General features: G+C 46.0%; 1 protein-coding gene across 1 annotated transcript; it reads left to right on the forward strand.

The window, feature by feature from the left end:
• The first annotated feature begins 742 nt into the window (after positions 1-742).
• On the forward strand, positions 743-16521 carry RNF114 (ring finger protein 114). The gene is made up of 6 exons (XM_025932825.2): positions 743-919; positions 6692-6842; positions 9213-9319; positions 9691-9805; positions 13305-13412; positions 14665-16521. The coding sequence occupies exons 1-6, from the start codon at positions 780-782 to the stop codon at positions 14728-14730; spliced, it is 687 nt and encodes a 228-aa protein (XP_025788610.1). The 5' UTR covers positions 743-779; the 3' UTR covers positions 14731-16521.
• The last annotated feature ends 10011 nt before the right edge of the window (positions 16522-26532 follow it).

A 26532-nucleotide genomic window follows, 5' to 3' on the forward strand; every position in this document is an offset into this window, starting at 1 on the left:
AAATAAATAAACGTTGAAAAAAAAAATTAAAAAAAAATAAAAATAAACTGTCAACACTCGTAAAAAATTAAAAAAAAAAGAAATCAGGCAGATTTTGGGGCACCTGGGTGGCTCAGTGGGATTTCGGCTCAGGTCATCATCTCACGGTTCGAGAGAACGAACCCTGTGTTGGGCTCTGTGCAGGCAGTGTGGAGCCTGCTTAGGGTTCTTCTCTCTCCCTCTCTCTCTGCCCCTCCCTCACATGCATTCTCTCTCTCCCCTTTTCTCTCAAAATAAATACATAAACTTAAAAAAATTGTTTTCTGTTTGTAGCTCAGGAGTGGTCTCCCTTTAAAATTTGTTTGCCTAAAAAATAAAAGTAAGTAAAATTTGCCTAAGTTTAAAGAAAAGGCAACTCGATTTGGGGTAAAATATTAAGTAATAGTGATGACAGTCACGATTTAAATCGAGGAAACACCTGCAGTGACACAAGGCCTGTTCCAATTCTTCCGGGCTCTGGATGGGACTTCCACATTTTCCAGATTTCCCTCCTCTCACCCTCCCTCCCAGCCTCCGGTCCGAGGGCCAGGAGGAGTGGCCCATCCTCTGGCCCCTCCCCAGCCTCGCGCCCTTCCCATAAGCCACGCCCCAAGTGCCCCGGACCGCACAGCGTTTCACCCCGTCCCTCCCACCGTGGGCCGCGAGCCCCGCCTCCAGCGCGCGCCAGCCTACTACCTCCGCCCCGCCCCCTCGGGCTCCTCCTTGTCGGCCGCCGTTGCGCCGCTCTGCGCGGCAGCAAGATGGCGGCGCAACAGCAGGACCGTGAGGGTGGTGCGCAGCTGGCTGGGCCCGCTGCGGAGGCCGACCCCCTGGGCCGCTTCACGTGTCCTGTGTGCTTAGAAGTATACGAGAAGCCGGTGCAGGTGCCCTGTGGTCACGTGTAAGCGGCAAGGCTGGGCCTGGTCGGGGGGAGTCTGGTAGGGAGGGGCGAGACCGGGCTGGGAGGGTTCCGGGGCGGAAGCCCAAGGACCGGTTTACAGGCGGCTCTTCGCGGGGCCCTCCGGGGTTCCTGAAGGTCTGTGGAAGTTGGCGGGGCGTGCTTCTCCGCCCTGCTCGCTTCCAAGTATCCCGCCGTCTGTTGAGCGCCTACTCTGTTCCAGGCGGCCTGTCAGGCTCCTTCTCACCCCGGATAGTGGAGTGGCACCCTGCTGGGGATTAGGGAGGGTCTCAAATCGGCCTCGGCCGTAGGTGGGGCGCCTGGCTGGCTCCATCGGTAGAGAGTGCGACTCTGGATCTCGACGTGGTCAGAGTTTACTTAAAAAAAAAAAAAAAGTCGGCCCTTAGCCGCAGTTTCTATTGACTAGCCTGTGCATCGCTCCTAAAGTAAGGCACGTATGGCGTCATGTCTCCAGTTCTGCCAAGTAATTCGAATGTGCACCGAAACTGGAAAAACGCTGAACTAGACTAAAAGAACAAAAGGGAAGTCTTGATAATAGATCTCACCAGTCTGCCTTTAACTGTGAAAGGGGTTGGGAGTTGCGGGTAGCGATTGTTGGCATTCCTACTTGTGTGCGAGGTTTGCTGCGTTTTGTTTGAGATTAAGCTTCCGTGGCCTGCATGTTGCTCATACGCTGGTTAGGACGACTGAAGGAAATGTGTCTGAAAATGATAGTACAGACCCTGGGCTGGGGTAGGTGCCTTGAAGTTGGTGGGATTTGAACCCAAGCCTTGCTCCACCAGACACACAAACACACCTAAATTGAAACAACTGTAGAAAATGTGGCCACTTCTCGCCGCTGGGAGTTGGCATCTCCTCAGTGGTCTCCCGCAGTGCTTATCATGGGTATCACCTTGGTATTGTTTTTAGGACACCTTTGCTGGAGAGTAGGCACGATAGGCGCCTGCTGGGCCTCACAGGTATTCTTATTTGTGCTGCAGTCCTGCAGAGGAAGAGGGTTGGCAGCCATTTTGCAGGTGAGGGCATCGAGGCTCGCAGGGGGCAGGCTCACCATTGTCTGACCCTTCCCAGATGAACTGCAGGTGTCTCCTTGCCAGCCCAGAGAATGATTGGCACCTGGCAAGGGCTCTCCAGCCACAGTGACTGCTTTTTGCTTCTTCAAGTCCTCTAAGCTCTTTCTGGCTTTGGGCTGTTCCCACTTGCAGTTGAGTTAGCCTGGAACTCTTCATACCCCATCTGCATCTCCCCTGCCAACTACTGCACATCCTTTGCAGACTTCAAGTCCCCGTTTAAGCCACCTCCCTTATCACCATCCCTACTTAAACTACTCTGCTTCACTCCTGGGGCTTCCTTCGTCCTTACATAGAGCAAAACTTCGAGATCATGAGGGCAGTGACCATATCTGTATTGCCCCTCTCTGTGTCCCCAGTGCCTAACGTGTGTCTGAGCATCCATCTTCCAATCTTCCATTCAGCCAGCTAAAGTGTTTGTGTGCTCACTATGTGCCAGATTCTTGGGGCGTAGTAAGAAACAAGGTGATAGTGCCCTCAGTTTACAGTCTAGTGAATTGATGGTAGGTGAGACTAACAAGTGTTCAAAGTATTGTGAAAATTCATTGTGCGGTGGGAGGATATTACAGGGATCAAAGTGGTGTGGATGAGTAGGGGAGCGATTGGGTAATGGGTGGATGAACCGAGAAATTGGCGGTGGAAGCAAACTCATGTGAGTTACGGTGGAGGCTAGATAGCGTGCTCATTGAATCCTCTTTTCCTTGGATCAGCCCTCCTTTCTACATTTACTAATTTTGGACCAATTCATTGGATTTCTTTACTTTTTTTTTTTTTTTTTTTTTTTTGATAGAGACAGACTGAGCAGGGGAGGGGCAGAGAGAGGGAGAGACAGAATCGCAGGCAGGCTCCGTGCTGTCAGTAAACAGCCAGTCTCAGGGCTCGATCTTAAGAGATCATGACCTGAGGCAAGATTGACCTTGCCCGCTCTTAACTCTCAGTTAATCGACTAGGCCACTCAGGCGCGCCTCATTGGATATCATTTACCATTAATGTTTATAAAGAGGCTTGATCTAGTGCAATTTAGCAACTGAAGAGCAGCAAAATTCGAGGTTTTATTGAGCCACATGAACCTTCCCCAGGTCAGAGGTCAAGGGGGAAGTACTGGGTTTTAAACCTTGGCTCTTTTCTATACTCACCAGGCTAGTTCGAGGTGTTCATCAACTCTGCTGATTGAAGACAGATAGATGCACCCCTGTGAGGGGAGCTAAGTCTCCCTTAGCTCTAGCCAAGTGCTTTTTGCTCAGCAAAAAGTGGCAGATATTTGCTAACGTCTATGCTTGGAAACCAGCATCTTTGTAGCTCTGGCTGGATGGGGCATTGAGTTTTTATAAAACTTTATTTCAAGCCCTAAATGACTGTGTCTCTGCAATTCAGTGGCATATAGCTGGAGAAGGGACTTTGTACATACCGCTGTAACAGAAAGGGTGGAGCACCTAGAAGACTGGACTAGATCAAGGCCCATAAATAAAAAAGGGAAACGGAAAGCCAGCCCAAGATACAGGAACCATTTAAAACCAGGCTTGCAAAGGAAATGGTCAACAAAACTAAAAGGCAAACAACAGTGGGAGATGATATTTGCAAATGACATTGGATAAAGAGTATAAAAACCTATAAAGAATTTACCAAACTTAACACCCAAAAAAACAAATAATCCAGTGAAGAAATGGGCAGAAGACATGAATAGACACTTTTCCAAAGAAGACATCCAGATGGCCAACAGACACATGAAAAGATGCTCAACGTCACTCCTCATCAGGGAAATACAAATCAAAACCACACTGAGATACCACCTCACACCTGTCAGAGTGGCTAAAATTAACAACTCAGGAAACAACAGATGCTGGGGAAGATGTGGAGAAAAAGGAACCCTCTTGCACTGTTGGTGGGAATGCAAACTGGTGCAGCTGCTCTGGAAAACAGTGTGGAGATTCTTCAAAAAATTGAACTACCCTACGACCCAGCAATAGTACTACTAGGAATTTGTCCAAAGGATACAGGAATGCTGATTCATAGGGGCACATGTACCCCAATGTTTACAGCAGTGCTTTCAACAATAGCCAGATTATGGAAAGAGCTTAAATGTCCGTTAACTGGTGAGTGGATAAAGAAGATGTGGTTTATATATACAATGGAATACTAATTGGCAATGAGAAAGCATGGAATCATGCCATTTGCAACAACATGGATGGAACTGGAAGGTGTTACACTAAGTGAAATAAGTCAGAGAAAAGCATATGTTTTCACTCCTGTGGAACTTGAGAAACTTAACAGAAGACCATAGGGGAAGGGAAGGGGAAAAAAAAACAGGGAAGCAAACCATAAGAGACTCTTAAATACAGAGAACAAACTGAGGGGTGATGGGCATTGAGGAGGGGACTTGATGGGGTGAGTACTGGGTGTTGTATGTAAGCGACGAACCACGAGAATCTACCCCCAAAACCAAGAGCACACTTTACACACTGTATGTTAGCCAGTTTGACAATACATTACGTTAAAAAAAAAAAAAAAAAAGGCTTGCATGTTGGGCATGTCTCCAGCACAAAGTGGCTTGTGCATATTTGGTTAATGAGCTGTGTATCCTGGTGTGTGCTTGAAGGAAGGCTTGAAGCTGCTTTTACCTACCATCTAGGCTTCGTTTCTCTGGGACCCTCAGTTCTCTTGGGTTACTCTGGTGATCTGCCTTTGAGAAAAGGTACAATAAGTGATGGCCACAAGACCCTGTCTACCCCTCCAACCTAATCACTTACCCTCTCTCAGTGGTCTACCCATCATGGTCCCAAAGCCTCCCTTCCTGCTTTTTGGAAACCCCTTTGCACTTGGTATATCATCTCTGTGTGTACCTCTTTGTGTCCAGGTCTGTGTGGCTGTGTCCTCATAGTTTTGGGTCTCAGCTCAGAGGCAGAGGGCCAGAGAAAGAGAATCCAAAGCAGGCCTCACATTCAGCACGGAGCCTGACTCAGGGCTTGTTCCCACAACCCAGGGATCGTGATCTGAGCCAAATCAAGAGTCAGTCAGTCAACTGACTGAGCCGCCCAGGTGCCACTCAAATATTACTACCTCTTTAAAGAAGCTCTGTATGATCTATGTCGGCTGATCTCTTTGCCTTTATTTCCTTCGTATACTTCATCCGTATTGGAAATTAACATTTGTGTTTTTCTCCACTTTGGAATATAAACATCAGGGTGCCTGGGTGGCTCAGTCACTTAAGCATTGGACTCCAGCTCAGGTCATGATATCACCGTCTGTGAGTGTGAGCCCCGCGTCGGACTCTGTGCTGACAGCTCGGAGCCTGGAGCCTGCTTCATATTCTGTATCTCCCTCTTTCTCTGCCCCTTCCCTGCTCGCTCCCTCTTGCTCTCTCAAAAATAAATAAACATTAAAAAAAAAATCAAGACTGGGATTTTGTTTCCTTCTCTGCTTTACTCTCAGTGATGAATCACTAGGCCCCCTCACCTTCTTCCAGCCTGGTCTGTTTCATGTGGCAGTATTAACACCTAGCTTAATGACAAAGAGGAAGAAAATCCTTAGAGACAGTAAAAATTTGTGAGATGCACAGGTTACCTTTGATGATACGTGTTGAATTCTTCCTAACAGATTTTATTATCCTGCCTTAAGTGTCTCAGGTTGGGTATGTAGCTGGGCTATTTTCATGTCTTAGTGTCCATTCTTTCTGTGTGTCCGTTCGTTCTTATCTCAGCATTATTACCTGCCTAGTTTCAGGATAGAAACTTGGCCATCTTTGACTTTCCTTCTCCAAACTCAGTAAGCTACCAAGTACTGCTGACTCCCCCTCTGAATCATTTCTTCAGTTAATTCACTGTTGCCTCAGGCCCTCAGAATTCCTTGCCTTAGCTATCTGTTTGGTTTCTACTTCAAGGCTCCTGTCTTTCCTCACCTTAAAAAAAAAAAAAAAAAAATTAAAAACCAAGAACTCTATTGTCCATGTTAACCTCAGCTATTTTTCTAAAACTTGGATTTGGCCTTGTTGATTGATATCTTTAAACATCTGGGTTCCTACTGTTTCTGAGGAAAAGCGTTAGACTTTTATTTCCTTAGGTGCATCATGAATTTTTTAAGTCGAAGGGTCTAGAGTATTCTTCCCTTCTGCAGTTGAGCTCTTTCTTCTAAGGCTGTTTCATGAATGCTGCCTTTGAAGTCTTACCAGCCCTGACCTCCTTGGGTCACAACTAGTTGGTCTTCTCTCTGTGTCCTCGTGGTGCTTTATATTCACCTCTAATGGTAGCACCTCGTGTTTGTGGTGCATTTCACAGGTGCTTGACACTGTACTAAGAAGGGTCTGCTATCCATATCCCATTCCGGTAATCCCAGAGGTAGCTACTGCCGTCTCCATTTCACAGAGGAAAAACCGAGGTTCAGGAAAACTCCCCCAGATCCCTCAGTGGCAGGTGCTGAGGTTTGAAGACTGTGCCATGACCCCTCTCACCATGTACCATGATAGTTGGCGTTTTGTTTTGCATTTGTTTCTGTTGGTGGACCTGTGTGTGCTTTGCAGGACCTCCACCCCCTGCTTTTCTGGCCTGGGAGGACTCCGCATTTGAATCAGGAGTTAGGGAGCAACGTGTTTTTAACCCATTACTCATTGACGTCTTTTTAAAAGTTTATCCATTTTTGTTGTCTTGTCTCCACGATGCATGACGCAGGTTCTCTGTGTGTCTTGTTCTAGCTTTTGCTCTGCATGCCTGCAGGAATGTCTGAAGCCGAAGAAGCCTGTCTGTGGGGTGTGTCGCAGCGCTCTGGCACCTGGCGTCCGAGCCGCGGAGCTCGAGCGGCAGATCGAGAGCACAGAGACTTCTTGCCATGGCTGCCGTAAAAATGTATGTGGAAGTAAAACGGAAGTCGGTGTCCTTCTGCGATGAGGGGGTAAAAACACAGAGCTGTTGCCACGTGTTTCTCAAGTTAGAGCATGACTAGGTGACTAACAGCACGTGTGCATGCTAGTTATCTGCAGCCGTGGCTGTGCTGTTTGATTTTAGTACCTTTATTGGTTTTGATTTGCTTTTTTAAGAGTTGGTTTAGTATATTATATATCGTAGCTTTGGAAACTAAAACGTTAATCCCATTTTGTTCCTTTAAAAGACGCGCTTTTCCAAAATTATGCGTAACTTTAGATCATAATGACAATGCTGTTTATTTATTTCTTTTTAAATATGTATTTATTTTGAAGGAAGGAGCACACACACACGTTTGCAAGCTGGGAAGGGTCAGAGGAAACCCCAACAGGCTCCACACTGTCAGCGCATAACCTGACGCAGGGCTCTGTCTCCTGAACCATGAGATCAGGATTTGGATGCTTAACTAACTGAGCCATCCAGGAGCCTTTGTTTCTTAATTGTTTTAACATAAGATGAGGTCATCTCAAAAAAGTTATCTGCTGTAATGAGTTTGAGGGAAAATTTTGTCATCTGTGTCAATATAGATATAAAACTTAATATTTGAACTTTTTAGCACTTGATAGGAATCATGGCATAAAGGTCAGTATGAAATTATTTGATTATAATAGCAATACCAAGCATTTGAAGTGCATCCATTCTGTTGTATAATCCTGTTAGAATCCAGTGTATTTAACATCTATAATAAAGGAGAAATATTATTCTTATTTTCCAAGAGATACACACAGCCTTACAGGTTTTAAAATCAATATGATTTTCTTAATTTCAGATCATACAAAAGTATAAAATAATGTAGGCTTGTTTCCTACTCTAGAGATTACCTTTTTATTTTTTTAATGTATTTATTTTGAGAGGGGGTGTGAGTGAATGGGGGTGGGGGCGGGGGCAGGGGCAGGAGCTGGGGCAGAGAGACAGAATCCCAAGCAGGCTCCATGCTGTCAGCACAGAGCCCAGCACAGGGCTCAGCACAGGGCTCAATCCCACAAACTGTGAGATCGTGACCTGAACCAAAATCAAGAGTCATATGCTTAACCAACTGAGCCACCCAGGTGCCCCCAGAGATGACCTCTTTACAAGTGATTCAGTTTAGAAGGCTGCAAAACATTTTCTGCCCTTTGACAAACGCAGATCTAAGGTTTTTACCAAATACAGTTGTCAGAATTTTACAAAATAGGATCATAGTATATAATTCTAGAGCTTTTTCTCATTTTTGAAAAAAAAGTTTCACTTAATGACTTACTAGTCTAACGTGTCAGTTTCGTTACTTTAACACATTAGTGTGGATGGCCGTAGGATGGATATACGTTCCCATCTCCTTCCTTTCAGATGATTTAGCACTAAGGGTACACAGTGGCTACTGTTCTGAACGGGGATATTTACCATCCCTTTTAATTGGGAGCTCTTTGGTTGGCAGCTCGAAGTCAAGTTCTTTAGCTGGAGGTAAGACAGAAAGAAGCATTATGGTAAACCAGAGCTCAAATATTGAAACTTCCTTTTTTTCTTGTGCCTTCCTTTAATTTTGGAACTCAGGATATTGAAATGAAGTTACCCGTTACTTTATGTATGCGTGATGGATTTTTCTTTTTCTGTATACTTTTGATAGTCTCCATTTTAAAGATTAATGTTTGTATCGTATCATATCTCTACGTGTATTCTGCCTCAGAAAATGTTTATCTTCCCTTTACCTCCCCTTTTTCTTCATTCCTTATACTTTTTCTTTCTTTTTAGAACACCTGCGATGAAGCACTCTCCTCTAGGTTTTCTCTTTTCAACTTGTAAAGGCTAGATTCTGTAGGAGAAATAGAATTCAGATTTCTGGATTTCTGTTTTTTGTTTTTTAAAGATTATTTACCACAGTCTGGAATTCTGTACCTTAACTAGAATTACTGGTCTTTATCTCTTATACTTAAATGATTACTTTTTGCTGCTGCACATAATAGAATGTGGTTCTTGGCTTGCTGTGAAGAGGCTAGTTTAAATGCTATGTATAAAACTTTTAAACCTTCCCTGGGTTTGGAGTGTGTCTGAGCAGAGAGCATACCTTGAATACAAAAACCTCTAGGAGAGTTATTTTCGAGTGGAAGCAGACATCCTGGATTGGTCAAGTAAGACATCAGCTTTGGTATTAACAGAGCCCCTGCAGCAAACGTGGTTTTAGCCCTGTCAGCATAGCTGGGAGTCTGGTGATTGTTTGCCAGGGTGGTACACGTCTGGTTTTCACCTTGCCCTTGCTTTGGGACTATGTGGGACCTGGTCCAAGGTCTGACTAACTTGTGGGCTGTCATTCTTCCTAAGTTCTTCCTATCCAAGATCCGGGCCCACGTGGCTACCTGTTCCAAATACCAGAATTACATCATGGAAGGTGTGAAGGCCACCACCAAGGATGCCTCCCTTCAACCAAGGTGAATGACTCCCTCAGGTGGAGGTCCTCTTCTGCTATGAAGACGGTGGACACTTTGCATGTTTCAGGGTTTAGTTGTAGGAGTTTGGGGAAGTGGATGTATAGTTATTATTCAGATGTATGCTGGCTACGGATGTATAACTATTATCTGTCCGTTTTCATTTTGGGGTGGGGTGTGGAGAACTCTGATGTTCACTTCAAATGTTAGCTCTGCTATGAAGTTATGTTCAAAACACTTGATGTGCTTCTCAGGTAATTGTCAGAATCCCTGTCATAACACATTGAACTCTGCTCCTTTTTGGAGGTATGGAGATTGAAGTGTGGAAGGGTACTCACAAAGAGATTTCTTCTGTTCTGCCTTTCATCTTCCAGGAACATCCCAAACCGTTACACCTTCCCTTGCCCGTACTGTCCCGAGAAGAACTTTGATCAGGAAGGGCTAGTGGAACACTGCAAGCTGTCCCATAGCACGGACACCAAATCTGTGGTAAGAGGAGCTTTTTATGGAAAAAAATTAAACAAAAATGAACAGGAGTAGTGCAGCGAACTGCTGTGTACCCGTCACCTAGATTCACAGATTGGTAACATTTTACAGTATATGCTTAATGATACTCTGCGTGATACTCTACATTTTGCTAGCCATTCAATAATGAGTTACAGATACCATGACCTTTTGTCCTACACACTGCAGCATATACCTCCTAAGAACAAGAGCATTTTCTTCGAAAATCACGTTTTTTGTGTTTGTCACACTCAGGAGATATAACTTTGACATAATCTGATATCTAATATAAAATTCATGTTTAAATTTTAACAATTGTAGGGGTGCCTGGCCAGCTCACTTGGTGGAGTATGCGACTCTTGATGTCGGGGTCGTGAGTTGGAGCCCCACGTTGGGCCTAGAGATTACTTTATTTTATTTTATTTTTTTTTTTTTAATTTTTTTTTAAACGTTTATTTATTTTTGAGATAGAGAGAGACAGAGCATGAACGGGGGAGGGTCAGAGAGAGAGGGAGACACAGAATCTGAAACAGGCTCCAGGCTCTGAGCCGTCAGCACAGAGCCTGACGCGGGGCTCGAACTCATGGACCGCGAGATCATGACCTGAGCCGAAGACAGACGCTTAACCGACTGAGCCACCCAGGCGCCCCAAGATTACTTTAAAAAAAAAAGTGGACTGCCCTTGAATTTTAACCATTGTTATGTCCTTCATAGCAATATCCTCCTGCCCCCAAGTCCTTGATCTGTGTGTTACACATAATTGTCATGTCTCTGGTGCTAGGTCTTTCTTTGCCTTCCATGACCTTAACATTTTTAAAGAGGACAGGCCAGTTGTTTTGTAAGAGGTCCTTGGATTTCGGTTTGTGTGTTTTTTCATCATTAGAAGCAGGGACGTTCCATAAGCGATGTGTCCTCCAGATGCCGCTTCAGGGGTCATGTGATATCTGTTGGCCCCTTTGTTGGTAATGTTCACTTGGATCGCTTGGTGTCCACCAGGTATCTTCTGTGTAAAGCTGTCATTTTCCTTTTGAGAGTAGTATCTTTATAGTTGTGGGGAAAGGGAATGTATATGAAATTACGTGCACCTGAGCGGCTTAGTTAAGCATCCGACTTCAGCTCAGGTCATGATCTCACAGTCTGTGGGTTCGAGCCCCGTGTCGGGCTCTGTGCTGACAGCTCAGAGCCTGGAGCCTGCTTCGGATTCTGTATCTTCTCTCTCTCTGCCCCTCTCCCACTCATGATCTGTCTCTCAAAAATAAATAAACATTAAAAAAAAATTACTAGGAAAGTGTTTATCACTCCTTTAAGTATCACAGACTGGTACATAGGTTTTTTTTGTTTTTTTTTTGTTTTTTTTTAATGTTTGAATGTGGTCCTTTTCAGTAGTATTACCCTTTCCTCTTTTTCCTTTCAAGTAAGTTCTATACCCAACATTGCGGTTTCTGGTACTACAACCTAATTTTCTCTTTTTTCCCTTCCTTTGGCTTTCTGACATTCCTGTGGTTATTTTGTCTCTGTTGAAGCCTCTCTTCCTTCATCCATTGGCCCTCTGTTCTATCCCTTCTCCCTTTACAGAACTCCTTCTTAACTGTTGATGTTTCAGCCCTTCCCTTTGGAAGTGACCTCCTTCTCAGTCTCCTGACCTGACCCATGATCTAGCCCCATATCCACAGCTGCCTGCCCAGCTGCTTCCACCAGGAATCTTCCACCATTTCAGATTCGTCTTTTGCTAATCCCTTTTGTTACGATACCTTCCTTATTACTGGTGGAGTTCCATCTCTAAGCTGACCACTGAGGCCTGCTTCTCCCTGTCCCAGCTCCTCTCTGTCCATCTCTGAATTTTCCATTCTAGCCAGCTGATCGCCTGTAATGCCTGTACTGCTGACTCCTGGCCTTTCCTCTGTGCCATTGCCAGCCTTGTGGAGCACCCTTTCATGTTGTGTCTTTCCAAATACCTCCCAGTCTTCAACGCCCAAACTGACTTCTTTATTATTTTATTTCATTTTCATTTTATTTCATTTTTGTTTTTATTTTATTTTTTAATTTACTTAATTTATATCCAAGTTAGTTAGCATATAGTGCAACAGTGATTTCAGAAGTAGATTCCTTAATGCCCCTTACCCATGTAGCCCATCTCCCCCAACCCCTCCAGCAACCCTCTGTTCTCTATATTTAAGAGTCTCTTATGTTTTGTCCCCCTCCCTGTTATATTATTTTTGCTTCCCTTCCTTTGTGTTCATCTGTTTAGTATCTTAAATTCCTCATATGAGTGAGGTCATATATTTGTCTTTCTCTAATTTCACATAGCATAATACCCTCCATTTCCATCCATGTAGCTGCAGATAGCAAGATTTCATTCTTTTTGATTGTCGAGTAATACTCCATTGTGTGTGTGTGTGTGTGTGTGTGTGTATACCACATCTTTATCCATTCATCCATCAATGGACATTTGGGCTCTTTCCATACTTTGGCTATTGTTGATAGTGTTGCCATAAACATGGGGGTGCATGTGTCCCTTTGAAACAGCACACCTGTATCCCGTGGATAAATGCCTAGTAGTACAATTGCTGGGTCATAGGGTAGTTCTATTTTTAATTTTTTGAGGAACCTCCGTACTGTTTTCCAGAGTGGCTGCACCAGTTTGCATTCCCACCAGCAGTGCAAAAGAGATCCTCTTTCTGCGCATCCTCACCAACATCTGTTGTTGCCTGAGTTGTTAATGTTAGCCATTCTGACAAGTGTGAGGTGGTATCTCCCTGATGAGTGATGTTGGGCATTTTTTCATGTGTCTGTTGGCCATCTGGATGTCTTTGGAGAAATATCTATTCATGTCTTTTGCCCATTTCTTTACTGGATTATTTGGTTTTTGGGTGTTGAATTTGATAAGTTCTTTATAGATTTTGGGTACGAACCCTTTATCTGATATGTTTGCAAATATCTTCTCCCATTCTGTTGGTTGCCTTTTAGTTTTGCTGATTGTTTCCTTCCCTGTGCAGAAGCTTTTTATTTTGATGTGGTCCCCGTAATTCCCAAATCGACTTCTTACATGAGGGCTTTTCAACGTCAGCCCTCTCGTCTCAGCATTTACTTTGTAAAAATAGCACAGAAGGTTGTGTTTTACTTCCTCAGGTTATTGTTCATCTGTCATTTCCTTGTTTTTCTTTGTGCTATTGGATCATTTTGTGTGCTGGGTCAGAAGGCCATAGTCTAGGCCCCTGCTGGGCTGACACATTGTCCTGACCACAGTAGGGGATCAGGAAAGGGTAGTATCATGGCCAACGCCGTTAGGCACTCTCACGTGTCTTTGACCTGAGTGGGAGACTGACAGTGTTTTCTGGGATACGAATGTACCTATGAAGGAGTGGCCAGGCCCTAAACTGATGTGTCAGGAAAGCTGCCCTGGAAGAAAGGCCAGATACAGGCCACAGAGGGCTAATGTTAGCTCAAAGGTCAGGTGCCTAAGACCGTGCTTTTTTGTTGAAAGGTTTGTCCGATATGTGCCTCGATGCCTTGGGGAGACCCCAACTACCGCAGCGCCAACTTCATAGAGCACATCCAGCGCCGGCACCAGTTTTCTTACGACACTTTTGTGGTGAGTCTGGAGCCCGGGGCCTGATCTCTCCCCTGGGGTAACAGCACAACAACATCCCTTCTCTTACCTGGAAAGCTGTGGGTCCCATTGTTGAGTTTTGTCATTGATGTGATGGGCTCCCTGGAACAGCAGCTGTGTGGTCTATGTTCGTGAGCCCACTGAGTGGTCAGAGCCTTTGTTGTGTCTACAGTGAGACATGATGTAAGATTGCTCCTGGGTTTTCTTCCAGAAGTTTTTCCCACTTTCTTTTGGTATGTGTAGTTTCTACCCATTCCAGCACCTGGCTTGGGATCCTGAAGCTCAGATGCCCATGGGGACCAGGCAGGTAATGGAAATGGTGTCCCTGAGGATTTGCAAGCCAGACGGCACCTGACACATGTCATGCTGCCATCAGCTCCCGCTGACAGCAGTGTGTAGAGACACAGGCACGGCATTGCCAGTTTTCTCCGCCTGTCCCAACCCCAAGAAGCTGGAAAGGCGGAATTCCATATGCAGTGTCACATGTTTTTTAGAGCATCTTAGGTCAAAACACATCCACTTGCCAAAAGTAGTCATCCGGTTTGTGTCCTTTCCCTAGTGCTGAGTGGTTTGAAGGGACCCACTGTTGTGTTAGCATTCTAGTAATAGATAAATTTGGCCAAACCCTTGAAGTAGAACGTTTGTTTGTTTGTTTGTTTGTTTGTTTGTATATATATATATATATGTATGCTGTGAGGATTTTAGAACAGCATTCAGTCTTAATGGCTGTGTTTCAGGACCCAAGAAGGAAAGCATGACTCTTTCCTAAGTTGTCCTAAGAATGTGTATTCTCAGTCTAAGAGAGTGTCTGAGATTCAGACTTCCCAATAACTGTCCTTTTTGTTACTGCCCTGAAGACAGATGAAATTCCCAAGTTGTAATCAAGTAGGTAATTTGGCCTCATTGAATTAAAAGTCCAGTTTCACTGCAGTGAAAGTCCTCCCATGTGAGCACTCGGTCTGTGCCAGGCCCCGCGCACAGGTGCCCTGTGGTCCTCACAGTCCCCGTCTAAGGGAGCCATCAGTGTTCTCATCCTCAGGAGGAGGCGGCAGAGGCCCAGAGAGGTCGAGCAGTTTGCTCAGAGCTCCGTGGCTGGCACCAGAAACAAGCTGGGATCCATGCTGGGCCAGGCGTCTCCGGAGCCTGTCACTGGGCCGCCCCGCTTCCCCCATTGAACGAGAGTCTTTGCGGCTGTGACAGGTGCCGGGGCCAAGGGTCTGTGTTTCGCCCTCAGGATTACGATGTTGATGAAGAGGACATGATGAATCAGGTGTTGCAGCGCTCCATCATCGATCAGTGAGCGGTCTCTACTGTCCAGCTCGTGCTCCAGAGCGTCCGTTGTGTGTTGGGCGTGAAACCTGTGACTCCTACACCTTCAATGTACAACAGACCTGGAAGTGAGCTGTGGTCACTTCTGACAGGGAAAAAGGTCCCCAGGTCAGAGCCGTCCCTTCCTTTGGGGTCTCCCCTACTGTTAACTCTGTCATGTGTCTGGTCTCTGATTCCCCTAGCTGCTCCCTGGAGTTTCTGCTTCCTCTTCTGGAAGAGAATCCAGGTTCTCCACCTACCCTTGTTTCACTCTCGTTCCTCCCCTTTAGTATGCATCTCTCAGGTCCTCTGAGCCAGCCAGGACCTGTTCTGGGTCACGAATAGCACAAACGAGACCAGCACCTCCCTCCTCTCCTTGTCCCTGAGGTGAGGTGTGTGAGCTCTGGCAAACGTGTGTCCCATCGGTGGTGGAGCTCCTTCTGTGCTGCGGAGGTTCTGTTAGTTGGTCCTTAGCAGCAGCTGCCGGAAGCTGGAGTGTCCCTCCTGGGAAACATTGCAAAAGGCCTGTTGGGGTGAATGTTCTGGGTTTAGCATGATCTGATGCTGGAAGTTTTGATTAGTTCTATTTTCCTACCGCTCCTGCACACCCTTAGAGTTAACTGGTTCAGTCTTAAATGCCTGCATGGTGCCTTTTTAGGATAAGGTGTAACCACATCTTTTTAGTGACAATAAGTGTTTCTAGGTTAGGAAAGTTAAACTCCATTTATCCGTAAGTGGGGAGGAGGGTCAGCTAAGAGCAGTGCGAGGGCCGTAGCTTTTTGGTTCTGATTTTCGAACTAACATGGTATTTTCAAAGGACTGCGTCATGTTTGCCTCTCTGTTTGGGAACCTGCTTACATTCTTGTCCTTGAGGCACGAGAAGGAGTCCTCACATGAATAAGAAGGAAGAGGTTTGGGGCTCCAGTAGATACTCTAGTTATTTTATCTTTTCTTTGGTAACTTAGATTGAACTGAGTATCTGAGTATTGCTTTTCTATCATAAATGGTTTCCTTATGAAACTGATTTCCATCTGTAAATCAGTGTGTGAAACCTGCCTTGTAAAGCAGAGGTCATGGGAAATCTAGTCTCACAGCCTGTTGTCTCCTTTTGACAAGACACACTGTTAAAAAGGCAAACACAGCTCTTGTGAGCACTTGTTAATGGAAACTGCTGGAAACTAGCTCAAGAAACTTGAAGTTCACCATGTTTTGCGAATATTAATAAATACAAGGCTGAGAGCGGTGTCAGTCTAATCTGTAGGAACATAACCAAAAGACGTGGATTTAGGTTCATTTTTTCGTGTCAGACCTCTCTACTCTGAACATGGGAAGTTTTTCTGGTCAGTGGCTGAGGTTGTAAGTGACAGGGAGCTTTGGGGCCTGTGAGCACCGCTGTTGTGGGCCTCTCCCTGCCTGCCAGTGGGGGCTGCAGATGCCTAGTGACCAGCAAAGACAGGGCCCTTTGCTAGGCAAAATAGTCTTTTCTAATGTGATGTTGCTTTGGAGGGCCCAAATGTTAAGGTCAGCGCCTTCACTGTGATTTCTGGAAAAAATTCACTTAGCCCTCCCTGACTTGAGAGGTCTGAATCTGGAGGGAAATTTGACAAAGCCTTCATTTGAGGAAACGAATGACTGTCCATCTCACTAATGGTACCAAGAAACTGATTTCCTTGTATTAAGTGCACTTCATGTATTTCTAATAAGATGACTTTCCAGAAAGTGAAATTTGTTATGTTCTGGCTTTTAAAAGGTGAAATATAAATAAATTTCATAATTTATCCGATTGGCAAGCTGTAATGCCTGTTTTCATTAACCACTTTTTTTTTTTTTTTTTTTTTTAATTTCAAACGTTTATTTTGAGAGAGGGAGAGAGAAATCCCAAGCAGGCCCTGCTGTCAGCACAGAGTCTGACACAGGGCTTGACCCCATGAACCGCGAGATCGTGACCTGAGCCGAAATCAAGAGTCGGACACCAAGGACTGAGCTACCCAGGTGTCCCTCATTAACCACCTTTTGCTGAGGTTTGGGCCTGAGGAGACTCCAGAAGATTGTTGCTCTTTCTAAGGAGACATTCTTGTTTGTCGCAAGTCCCATCTGGCTCTGATCTTTGTTCTGACGCTTTAATAGTGGGGCCTCACTGAGCTTGTCCTCTCTTGGAAATGAACACAACCCCTACTTGTCACAGCTGGGAGTTCTGGTGAGGCAAGAAGTGATCGGGCTCCATGAAGTAAGGCTTTATTTAGACACGTGGCTTCAGCTCCATTCCAATGACTTAGCATCCCCGAGATGTTGTAGTAAAGGGTTTTGTGCATTAAGATCTGAGGTCATGGCATGTTTGTTCTGCATGCTGCCACTGGCTGTGGGACATCTGGCAAATATTTTCCCTTTTTTAAATGTTTCCCTACAATAAAATAGGAGTGATGTTTCTGGCTTCTAGTTTCTTTATAAAGTAGGAGATATTTGCGATTTATTAACTAGCTGCCAATTACTAATCCCTTATCAATTTATAATTCTACAGTTAATATGTGCCTAGCACAGTGCTGACACATAAAAGATGCCTAGTAAATAACATATATGCCTGAATATAAGGAAGTCATTCATTTTTCCGGTAAGGAAATTTTTAAAGTTTTTTGGCCAAATTGACTATAAGAGCGTTTATCACTGCAAATGAACTATTCAAATGTCTGCTTATTTTTAATTACACATATTTAAAACAAATGTAGAAGTGTTGCTTTTTTTTATTTAAAAAAAAATTTTTTTTTTTAATGTTTTATTTTTTGAGACAGAGCATGAGCAGGGGAGGGGCAGAGAGAGAGGGAGGCACAGAATCGGAAGCAGGCTCCAGGCTCTGAGCTGTCAGCACAGAGCCCGACATGGGGCTCGAACTCACGAACTGTGAGATCATGACCTGAGCCGAAGTCGGACGCTCCACCGACTGAGCCACCCAGGCGCCCCTAGAAGTGTTGCTTTTATCTAGTCGTACGTTTCCAGGAATAGCTGCATCTTAAAGTTCTTGGGATTCAAGGAGCAATGTACACAAAACCCTGGCAGGACGCCTGCTGCATTGTGGGCACTGAGCTCCTGGACTTCTCTCCCTGGGCTTGTCCGTTCCGATCCCAATCCCATGGGAACCTTAAATTTAATACGGCCCAAACTGAGTTCAGCATCTCCAGCTTCCTCCCTCCATGCCCCTCCCTCTTTATCATTTCCTCTTGCTATGGACAGTACCAGCAATCCATGAGTCTTCTTACCCCTGCCTTTATACCCCCACCTTTGGCTAAAGCAGTTAAGTCCTGGACTCCGGTTACACATCAGGAAATCACAAGGTCTAATGCTACACACGGCGGCAGTCCTTGAAGTCCTTTGTCATCCCAGACAGATCAAGAAAATGGCATTTGAACCGAGGCCTGAATGAAACAAGGGACAAGCCTGCTGACCAGGTAGGGAAGAGCGTTCCTGGAGGGAATGTTCAGAGGCCCTAACGGGAGCCTGTGTGTTACACTGGGGCAGGGCAGTGAGGGGGCAGTCATGGGAGCCTGTCAACAGGCGGCTGCCGGAGGGGGGGCAGATCTGGGGCTTTTCTCTGGGTGAGATGGGAGCATTGGAGGTTCGAGTGACAAGACCTGGTCTAGGTTTAAAGAAGATCCTCCTTCTGACTTCTTCGACTAGACAAAATATTTTTACTTTTGATTTAGGTATGTAAGTAAGTGAGAATCGGCAGGCATTTGAGTATTTCATCTGCAATGGTGAAAGCTCTCATGTTCAGTTTGGCCAAAAAACTTTTTAAAATTTCCTTATTGGGGAAATGGATGATGTCTTCCTATTCAGGCATACACAGTATTGACTGAACACCTACCATGTGCCAGCACTGTGCCAGGCACTGGGGATTCACATATAATCAAATGTATAATTACAGACTGGTGAGTGTTCATGGTAAGGGATTAATAAATGGGAGCCATTTAATAAATAGTAAACATTCCTATTTTGTGAAGAAACCAGAAGCCAGAAGTCCACAGGCTCACAGTATCATCTAGACCTTTTCTCCTTTCTCCACCTGGGCCTTCTCCCTCCCACTTGAGTGCGTCGAGTGTCGCCTGCTGTTGGCTCTCTTCCTAAATAGCATCTGAACGTGATTGGGTTTCTCCCACCATCTACCTACTGGCCCCTACTCTCCTCCAAGTTCATACCCAGACACCTTGAGCTGGTTGTCCTCCCCCAGTGCTTCAGTTTCTCCTTTCCCAATTTTACTCAGCTCCTCCAACCTGTGCTTTGAACCCTGCCCTCCCCCAGAGACCAGACAGGACAAGGCACGTCACTGACTCCAGCAGATAGGTCAGTCTCTCTTAGTCCCCTCCACTTCGTCTTTAGCCTGTTTCGTGCTCTTGACCCGGCCCTCCTCTTAGAAACCGTTGCTGCTGCAACACCGTCCTGGTTTCTTTTCCTATTTCTTTACCATATTCCTTTTCTATTTCCTAGGCAGCTGCCATCTCCGGTTCCCTTCCCTTAGCTGTTGGAATTCTTCAGCCTCTGCCCTAGACTCCCCCCATGTCCTCTCCCCAGGCAGACTCCCCCCACTGACCACTCTTCTCTTGGCTTTCGTTACCGTCCATGTGCTGATGAGCCCAGACCTGTGGTTCTCGACCAGACAGCTCTCTGGAGCTCCAGGCCCACAGAGCCAGCTTCTTCTAAGAGCTGTCCACAGAATGACTCGAAAGCTTCTTTGGTTCTGCATGGCCCAAGCTGAGTGAGCTCTTCCTCTGCCCTCTCACTACCACACCTCGTGCTGGGTCCTTCACCCCCCAGCACCTTAGGGAAGGTGCTACACGTCCCTCCAGGTTGCTCAAGAGTTAGCCTAAACATCATCTTTAACTCCTTTGTCTACCTCAACACCCCATGTTACAAAATTATGATGTTAGCTCCCACATCACTATCCCACTGCCACCAGCATCTCAAAACCCGCCATGACCTCACCTGAATTACCGACGCAGCTTTCCTTCTGGCCTCTCCAGTGTTCTCTAGCCAACATCTACTGCATCTTCCACCAAGCTGCCAGAAGGAGCCTTGAAAACCCTTCAAAGGCTCCAGTTACCCTCGGATAAAGTCCCACCACCTTGCTGTGGCCCTCCAGGGCCCCTCCAGGGCCCCCCTCCAGGCCCCCTGTGCTCTGCCCTCTGCCTGCCTCTCCAGCCTCAACTCCCGACACTCCTACTCCTTGTGCTCTGACCATACGGGCCTTTCCACGTCGTAAGCGTGTCAGGTCTCCCACTATTCCTCTGAAATAGTTGGTCCTGCTGGCCCCCTCCTCCACTTCCCCCACTGTTTTTGCTTCCCAGTTGCAGTTTGGATTCCTAGATCAGACTTTCATGTCTGATGTTCCTCTAGAAACTTCCGATATTAATCAGAGTGTGTATTTAAAAAATTATTTATTTGTTTTGAGAGAGAGTGAGCGTGTGAGCGAGGGGAGGCAAGGGAGTGACAAAGAATCCCAGGCAGGCCCCTTGCTGTTGGTGCAGAGCCTGACGCGGAGCTTGAACTCACGAACCGCGAGATCATGACCTGAGCTGAAACCAAGAGTTAGACACTTAACTGACTGAGCCACCAAGGCGCCCCCAGAGTATTTACTAAACTTTTGTATAAATACTCGGACTATACTATTAAGTTTCCTGAGGTCAGGATTCCTATTTACTTCTGTGGCCCCATTGCTCAATATTCAGGTAAAATACAGGACTCCCAGTTACATGTTAATTTCAAGCAAACAACAAGTAACTTTAGTATAAATACGTATGAAATATTTCACAGAAGTATAATTTGCTCAAGTCAAGAAGTGAATGTGAGGAATATCATGCTACAAATACTATTTGTTGTTTGTTAGGAATCACATTTAATTGGGTGTTGTGTGTTTTTTACTGGTCAAGTCTGTAAACCCTACTCAATGTGTATTAGCACGGCAAATGTTCTGAACATCTGCTATGTGCTAGGCAACTCACACCTCATTAAATTATTTTTTGTGAGGGCGCCTCAGTGGCTCAGTCAGTTAAGCGTCTGACTTCGGCTCAGGTCACGATCTCACAGCTTGTGAGTTCAAGTCCCACGTCCGGCTCTGTGCCGACAGCTCGGAGCCTGGAGTCTACTTCAGATTCTGTCTCCGTCTCTCTTTGCCCCTTCCTGTCTTGGGTACTGTCTCTGTCTCTCTCTCAAATATAAATAAACATTTAAAAAGTAACTAAATAATTGTACAATTCCTTGTTTTAATGGCTGTCTCCCATACTCAGAAGTTAAGCTCTTGAGGGCAAGGACTCTGCCTGTCTTGTGCCCTACTCTCTTTCATACTTGGTCCCAAATACCTTCAATACATATTCCTAGCATTGAAATGGAACTAAGAGGGGGCTCTTTTACAATGGTACTTCCTTTCAGTGGCCCCCAGAATTAGGGGCCTGTGCGGTGGTAAGCAGAGCCTGAAGGGGGCCGTGTCTCCTAGCGTCTGGAGCTGGCCCCACCGTCTGTGGGGAGCAGGGCCTTGCTGGGCACAGGAGGCGAGACTCAGGCCGGCAGGCAAGGGAAGATGGCCGCTGCCTGGTGGAAACCGGATCTGCCCAGGCCCTCGACGACGTGGTCCCTGGATGCTTTCTTGCCTGTATTCATCTCCTTATTCCCCAACCTTAGTGTCTGCTGAGCGTCCCACATAGGGCTCAGCGGGGCACTAAGAGTACAGGAATAACGATAATCTTTCTCATCCTTGATTCCCGACATAGTACCTCCCCACCCGCAAATAATTTTGATTTAATCATCTAGTTCCTGAAAGATGATCAAAGCCAGGCATTCAGGTTACTCTGGAAAAGTCCTATCTTGAATCCTCTTAACCAGCCCTTCAGGAGAGACGCTAATAGCATTCCCGTTACACAGATGAGGGAGTGGAGGCCACATAGGATGAGTAATTTGCACAAGCAGGGACCCAGCACTTGGTGTTTCAGCACAGAAGTGTGATTAGATGCACGGTCTCAGGCACACTGCACAGCCTCCTATTCCCAGCACCCACTAGCTCTGTGACCAGTGGACAGATTATTCTAATCTCTGCCTTGGTTTCCTTATCCATAAGATGGGATTAATGAGTGTCTTCCTTAATAGAGTTATGGGAATCTAGTTAAATAGTCCACAGAAAGCATTAGGACAGGGCCTGGAGCAAAATAAGTGCTTAATAAATGAGCTACCAATGTCACCACTATTCCCCCCACCCATCCCTGAGACCACTCAGTGCCCGGCCCCACCTAAGCAGCTAGCAGCTGTAAATGTTTGGTGACTAAGCTGCTATTATTAAGTGAGGTGTTTCCCAAACTTGGCCTGAAGACATGAATTACCTGGGAGTCACTTACTATAAAATAGATTCTCAGGCCCTTCCCTTGGAGATTCTGATTGGTAGGTGTGGGTGGGGCCTGGGAGTCTATCTTTTAGAAAGGACCTCAGGTAAAATGCATCCTTAGGCTAGTTTAGCAAATCCTATTATAGAATGTGAGGTAGGCTAGTGTTACCGCAAACCTGTTGTAGCTTGGGTGGGGCAGCGGCTTAGGTGATGGTTAGAATCAGGTGGACAAGCTCAGTCCTTACAGGTTGTAAGACTTTAGTGATACCTTTTCTGATTCTAAAAATGATCTGGACTATTTGGTCTCAAATGATCTCCCCAGAAATTATTTACAAAGGGAAAATTAGCAGCTTTGTAATGGAAAAACCTAGCAGACCCCTTCTTCACCAAGTGATTAAAGGTAACATCCTCAGGGAGCCTGGGTGGCTCAGGTCATGATCTCGCAGTTCGTGAGTTCAAGATCGGCATCGGGCTCGCTGCTGTCAACGCAGAGCACGCTTCGGATCCTGTCTCCAGCTCTCGCTGCCCCTCCCCCATTCGCGGTCTCTCAAAAAAAGTATCCTCGATAATGGGGCAAACCATGGGTGACTCGATGGGATACACCTGAAGATACGGCAGAAACATTTAACCTGATGTAACCATAAGGAATTGTCAGGCAAATCATCCCAATTGAGGGACATTCTACAAAACAGCCAGAGCTTCCTAACTGTCAAGGTCAAAGGAGCCTACAGAGGTGTGGTAGCTGACTTCAGTGCTGTGTTTGGATCCTTGATAGGTGAGGGTTACCGTAAAGGATATCATTGGTCCAATTGCTGACACTGGAATATGGACTGTGGTATGTAAGGAACAGTATTGTATCAATGTTAGGTTTCCCAATTTTGATGGTTATATTACAGTTGCATAGGGGGATATCCTTGTTCCTAAATTTGCATAGAGAAGTTTAAATTTTTAAAAATGTTTTATTATTTATTTTTGAGAGAGACAGAGACAGAATGCGAGTGAGTTGGGGCAGAGAGAGAGGGAGGCACGGAATCTGAAGCAGGCTCCAGGCTCCGAGCTGTCAGCACAGAGCCTGACTTGGGGCTTGAACTCATGAGCTGTGAGGTCATGACCTGAGCTGAAGTCAGACGCTCAACCGAGTGAGCCACCCAGGCACTCTGCATAGAGAAGTTTAAAAGTAAAGGACATGATGTCTCTAATTTACTCTTAAATGGTTCAGAAAAGAAAATAGTGATACCTGTTTATAAATTTGTATAGATAGGAAATATACACAGTGCTGAAAATTATGAAGCAAATATGTACAGTGTTAAGAATCATAATGCTTATTATTTGTTTTTAACATTATTCATTTTTGAGATACAGAGACATAGTGCAAGTGGGGGAAGGGAAGAGAGAGAGAGGGAGACACAGAATCCGAAGCAGGCTCCAGGCTCCGAGCTGTCAGCACAGAGCCCGACGCGGGGCTCGAACCCACGAACCGTGAGATCATGACCTGAGCCGAAGTCAGACACTTAACCAACTGAGCCACACAGGTGTCCCGTAAAATCATAATGCTTATTGTTAAGAAAATAACAAGACAGGAGGATAGAAAAATACAAAGAAGAAAGCTGAAACCACTTCACCCCCACTGACAACTAATCCCATCAATAGTAGAATATTTACGTGTCCTTGAGTCACCATATATTTTTTTTAAATGTTACTTATTTTTGAGAGAGCATGAGTGGGGAAGGGGCAGAGAGAGAGAGAGAGAGGGAGTCACAGAACCCGAAGCAGGCTCCAGCTGTCAACACAGAGCCCGACTCTGGGCTGGAAATCAGGAACCGCGAGATCAGGACCTGAGCCTAAGTCGGAGGCTTAACCGACTCAGCCACCCAGGCGCTCTGAGCCATCATTATTTTTGACTGAAATGTCAAATGGGCAAATGCTTCACGTCTCGTTAACTTGCATTTTCACTCCCATGATGTAGCCACAACATCTTTCCGTGTCGGTCTGGTGTTATTTTTAATGGCTGCATGGTGCTGCTGGTGAGGCGGGGCTGTACTTTAGCGAGTATTTAGATTGTTTCCAGCTTGACTGTTCTAGACCGAGACAGAGTGGGTGTCCTTACAAATACATTTTTGCCTGCTCTCTGAGTGTTTTATTATTCAGAGCTGCTGGATCTAAGGGAAAGAGGATGAGAGAGAGGCAGAAATAGGGAAAAAAGCAGAGACAGGCAGAAATGGCAGAGACGAGAGAAAGAGAAACGTGCCCCAGAGACTGAGAGGGCGCTTGTCCAAAGCACTGGAGGCCTCAGCAGCCCGGCCACAGGAATCCAGGCAGAGAAGTGACTAAGCCACTTTTTGGAACACACCCTGCAGATACAATTGTAGGTAAGGTCAGAGTCCTTTGTGTGGGGATTTTCAGGGGACTATTGTTCTTGAGAAGCAACCCGGTTACCCATCAACAGAAGACCGGTTATAGATTATGCTGGAAGTGCTCATTGGAGCCAGTCTCCAAGTCGGGCTGCCAGATTTAGCAAATAAAAATACAAGAAGCCCAGTTAAGTCTGAATTTCAGATAAAGAATAAGTCTGTCCCAGTCTTACACTAAAAGCCTGTTTGTCGTTCATCTGAAATTCTAATTTAATGGGGCATCTGGGCTTTATCTGGCAAAACTACCTCGAAGACCCGTGAGAACATACAGGTGAAGGTTAGAGGGCTTGTGTGTGTGTGTGTGTTTGTACACATGTGGGTTTCTGAAGTGACCCTGGAGACTTTAGCTCCTGACCTGGGTGGTGGGTGTAGTTGAGGGAATGGGACTTGTCTATTGTCTGGGCCTCAGCTTTGTGCTGTGTAGTGATTTGTGCATATGTCTTAAAAGTGTTGATATATTGGGGCGCCTGGGTGGCTCAGTCGGTTAAGCGTCTGACTTCGGCTCAGGTCATGGTCTCACGGCTTGTGAGTTCGAGCCCTGCATCGGGCTCTGTGCTGACAGCTCGGAGCCTGGAGCCTGCTTCTTCGTATTCTGTCTCTGTCTCTCTCTGCCCCTCCCCTGCTCACAGTCTCTCTCTCTCTCAAAAATAAATATTAAAAATTTTAAAAAAAAAATTTTTTTTTTCAACGTTTATTTATTTTTGGGACAGAGAGAGACAGAGCATGAACGGGGGAGGGGCAGAGAGAGAGGGAGACACAGAATCGGAAACAGGCTCCAGGCTCTGAGCCATCAGCCCAGAGCCTGACGCGGGGCTCGAACTCACGGACCGCGAGATCGTGACCTGGCTGAAGTCGGACGCTTAACCGACTGCGCCACCCAGGTGCCCCTAAAAAAATTTTTTTAAGTGTTAATATATTAAATGCAAATATTAAAAACATCGTGATTTCCTAAACTCCATTTGAACATTTTTGATCTTAACTGGCAGGGGGTGCCTGGGTGGCGCAGATGGCTAAGCCTCCAACTTTGGTTCAGGTCAAGATCTCACAGTTCATGGGTTCAAGCCCCACATCAGGCTCTGCACTGACAGTGAGGAGCCTACTTCGGATTCTTTCTCTCTCCCTCTCTCTCTGTCCTTCCCCTGCTTGTGCTCTCCCCCCCCACCCCCCGCCCTCAAAATAAATAAACTTAAAAATAAAAGCAGCAGCAGCACTGACCTGGGCCTGGGGCTCTGAACAGAGCATGTGAACTGTTTTCCCATCCTGGAACACTCATCTGCCCCTGGGCTTCTTAATCATGGTCACTGCTGCCTGAATGTTCTTTCACTTCCCTTCCCCTCTCACCTGCCCATCCTTGTGACCTCAGCCTGGAGTCAGTTTGGATATCACTCCTCTGACTCAACTGGGGTCCCTTGGGGCTGCTGAGTTGCCTGCTACTATCTCCCTCCCTCACCTGTGAGCTCCACTGGGCACAGAGACCTTGTTTGTGGCCGGCTGGGTTATCACCATATCCTAGCCTCTTAGGCCGGGTACCCTCTGCTTCTCGCTCGCTGTGACTTGGGCATGTCAGTATTTCACCTCACTGAGCCTCAGTTTCCTTATCTATAAAATGGGACTGATAATCTTGCCATGGGAATCAAATGGGCCGGTATGCAAGAGATGGGAGAGTGAGATGGTATTAGTGTCTCTGAGGTGATGTTTGAACTGAGGCCAGCTCTAGGAAGAGCTGGGAAAGGCTGTCCTGGGCAGAGGAGCATAAGGGCGTTCCCCCTGCTACGGGAAAGAACCTGTATGACCAGCAAGGCGGGGAGAGTGAAGGTGATGGAGCCGCTCGGGGGCCACGAGCAGGGTTTGGAGCTTATTTTGAGTCTGAAGTGAAGAGCTGACTCTGACCTGAGAAAATCGTTTGCACTCACTTTCTCCTGCTTGCCAAGATCTCCCCCACACAGCGGGTCAGAGAGGCACAAGCGTCTACAGGTGTGGAAGTGGGTGTGGGTGGGGGAGAGAGGAGGCTCCTGGGGTTTTTCCT

This window comes from Puma concolor, chromosome A3 (genome assembly GCF_028749965.1).
Source record: "Puma concolor isolate L17-30 chromosome A3, mPumCon1.1.hap2, whole genome shotgun sequence".
Taxonomy (NCBI): Eukaryota; Metazoa; Chordata; class Mammalia; order Carnivora; family Felidae; genus Puma; species Puma concolor.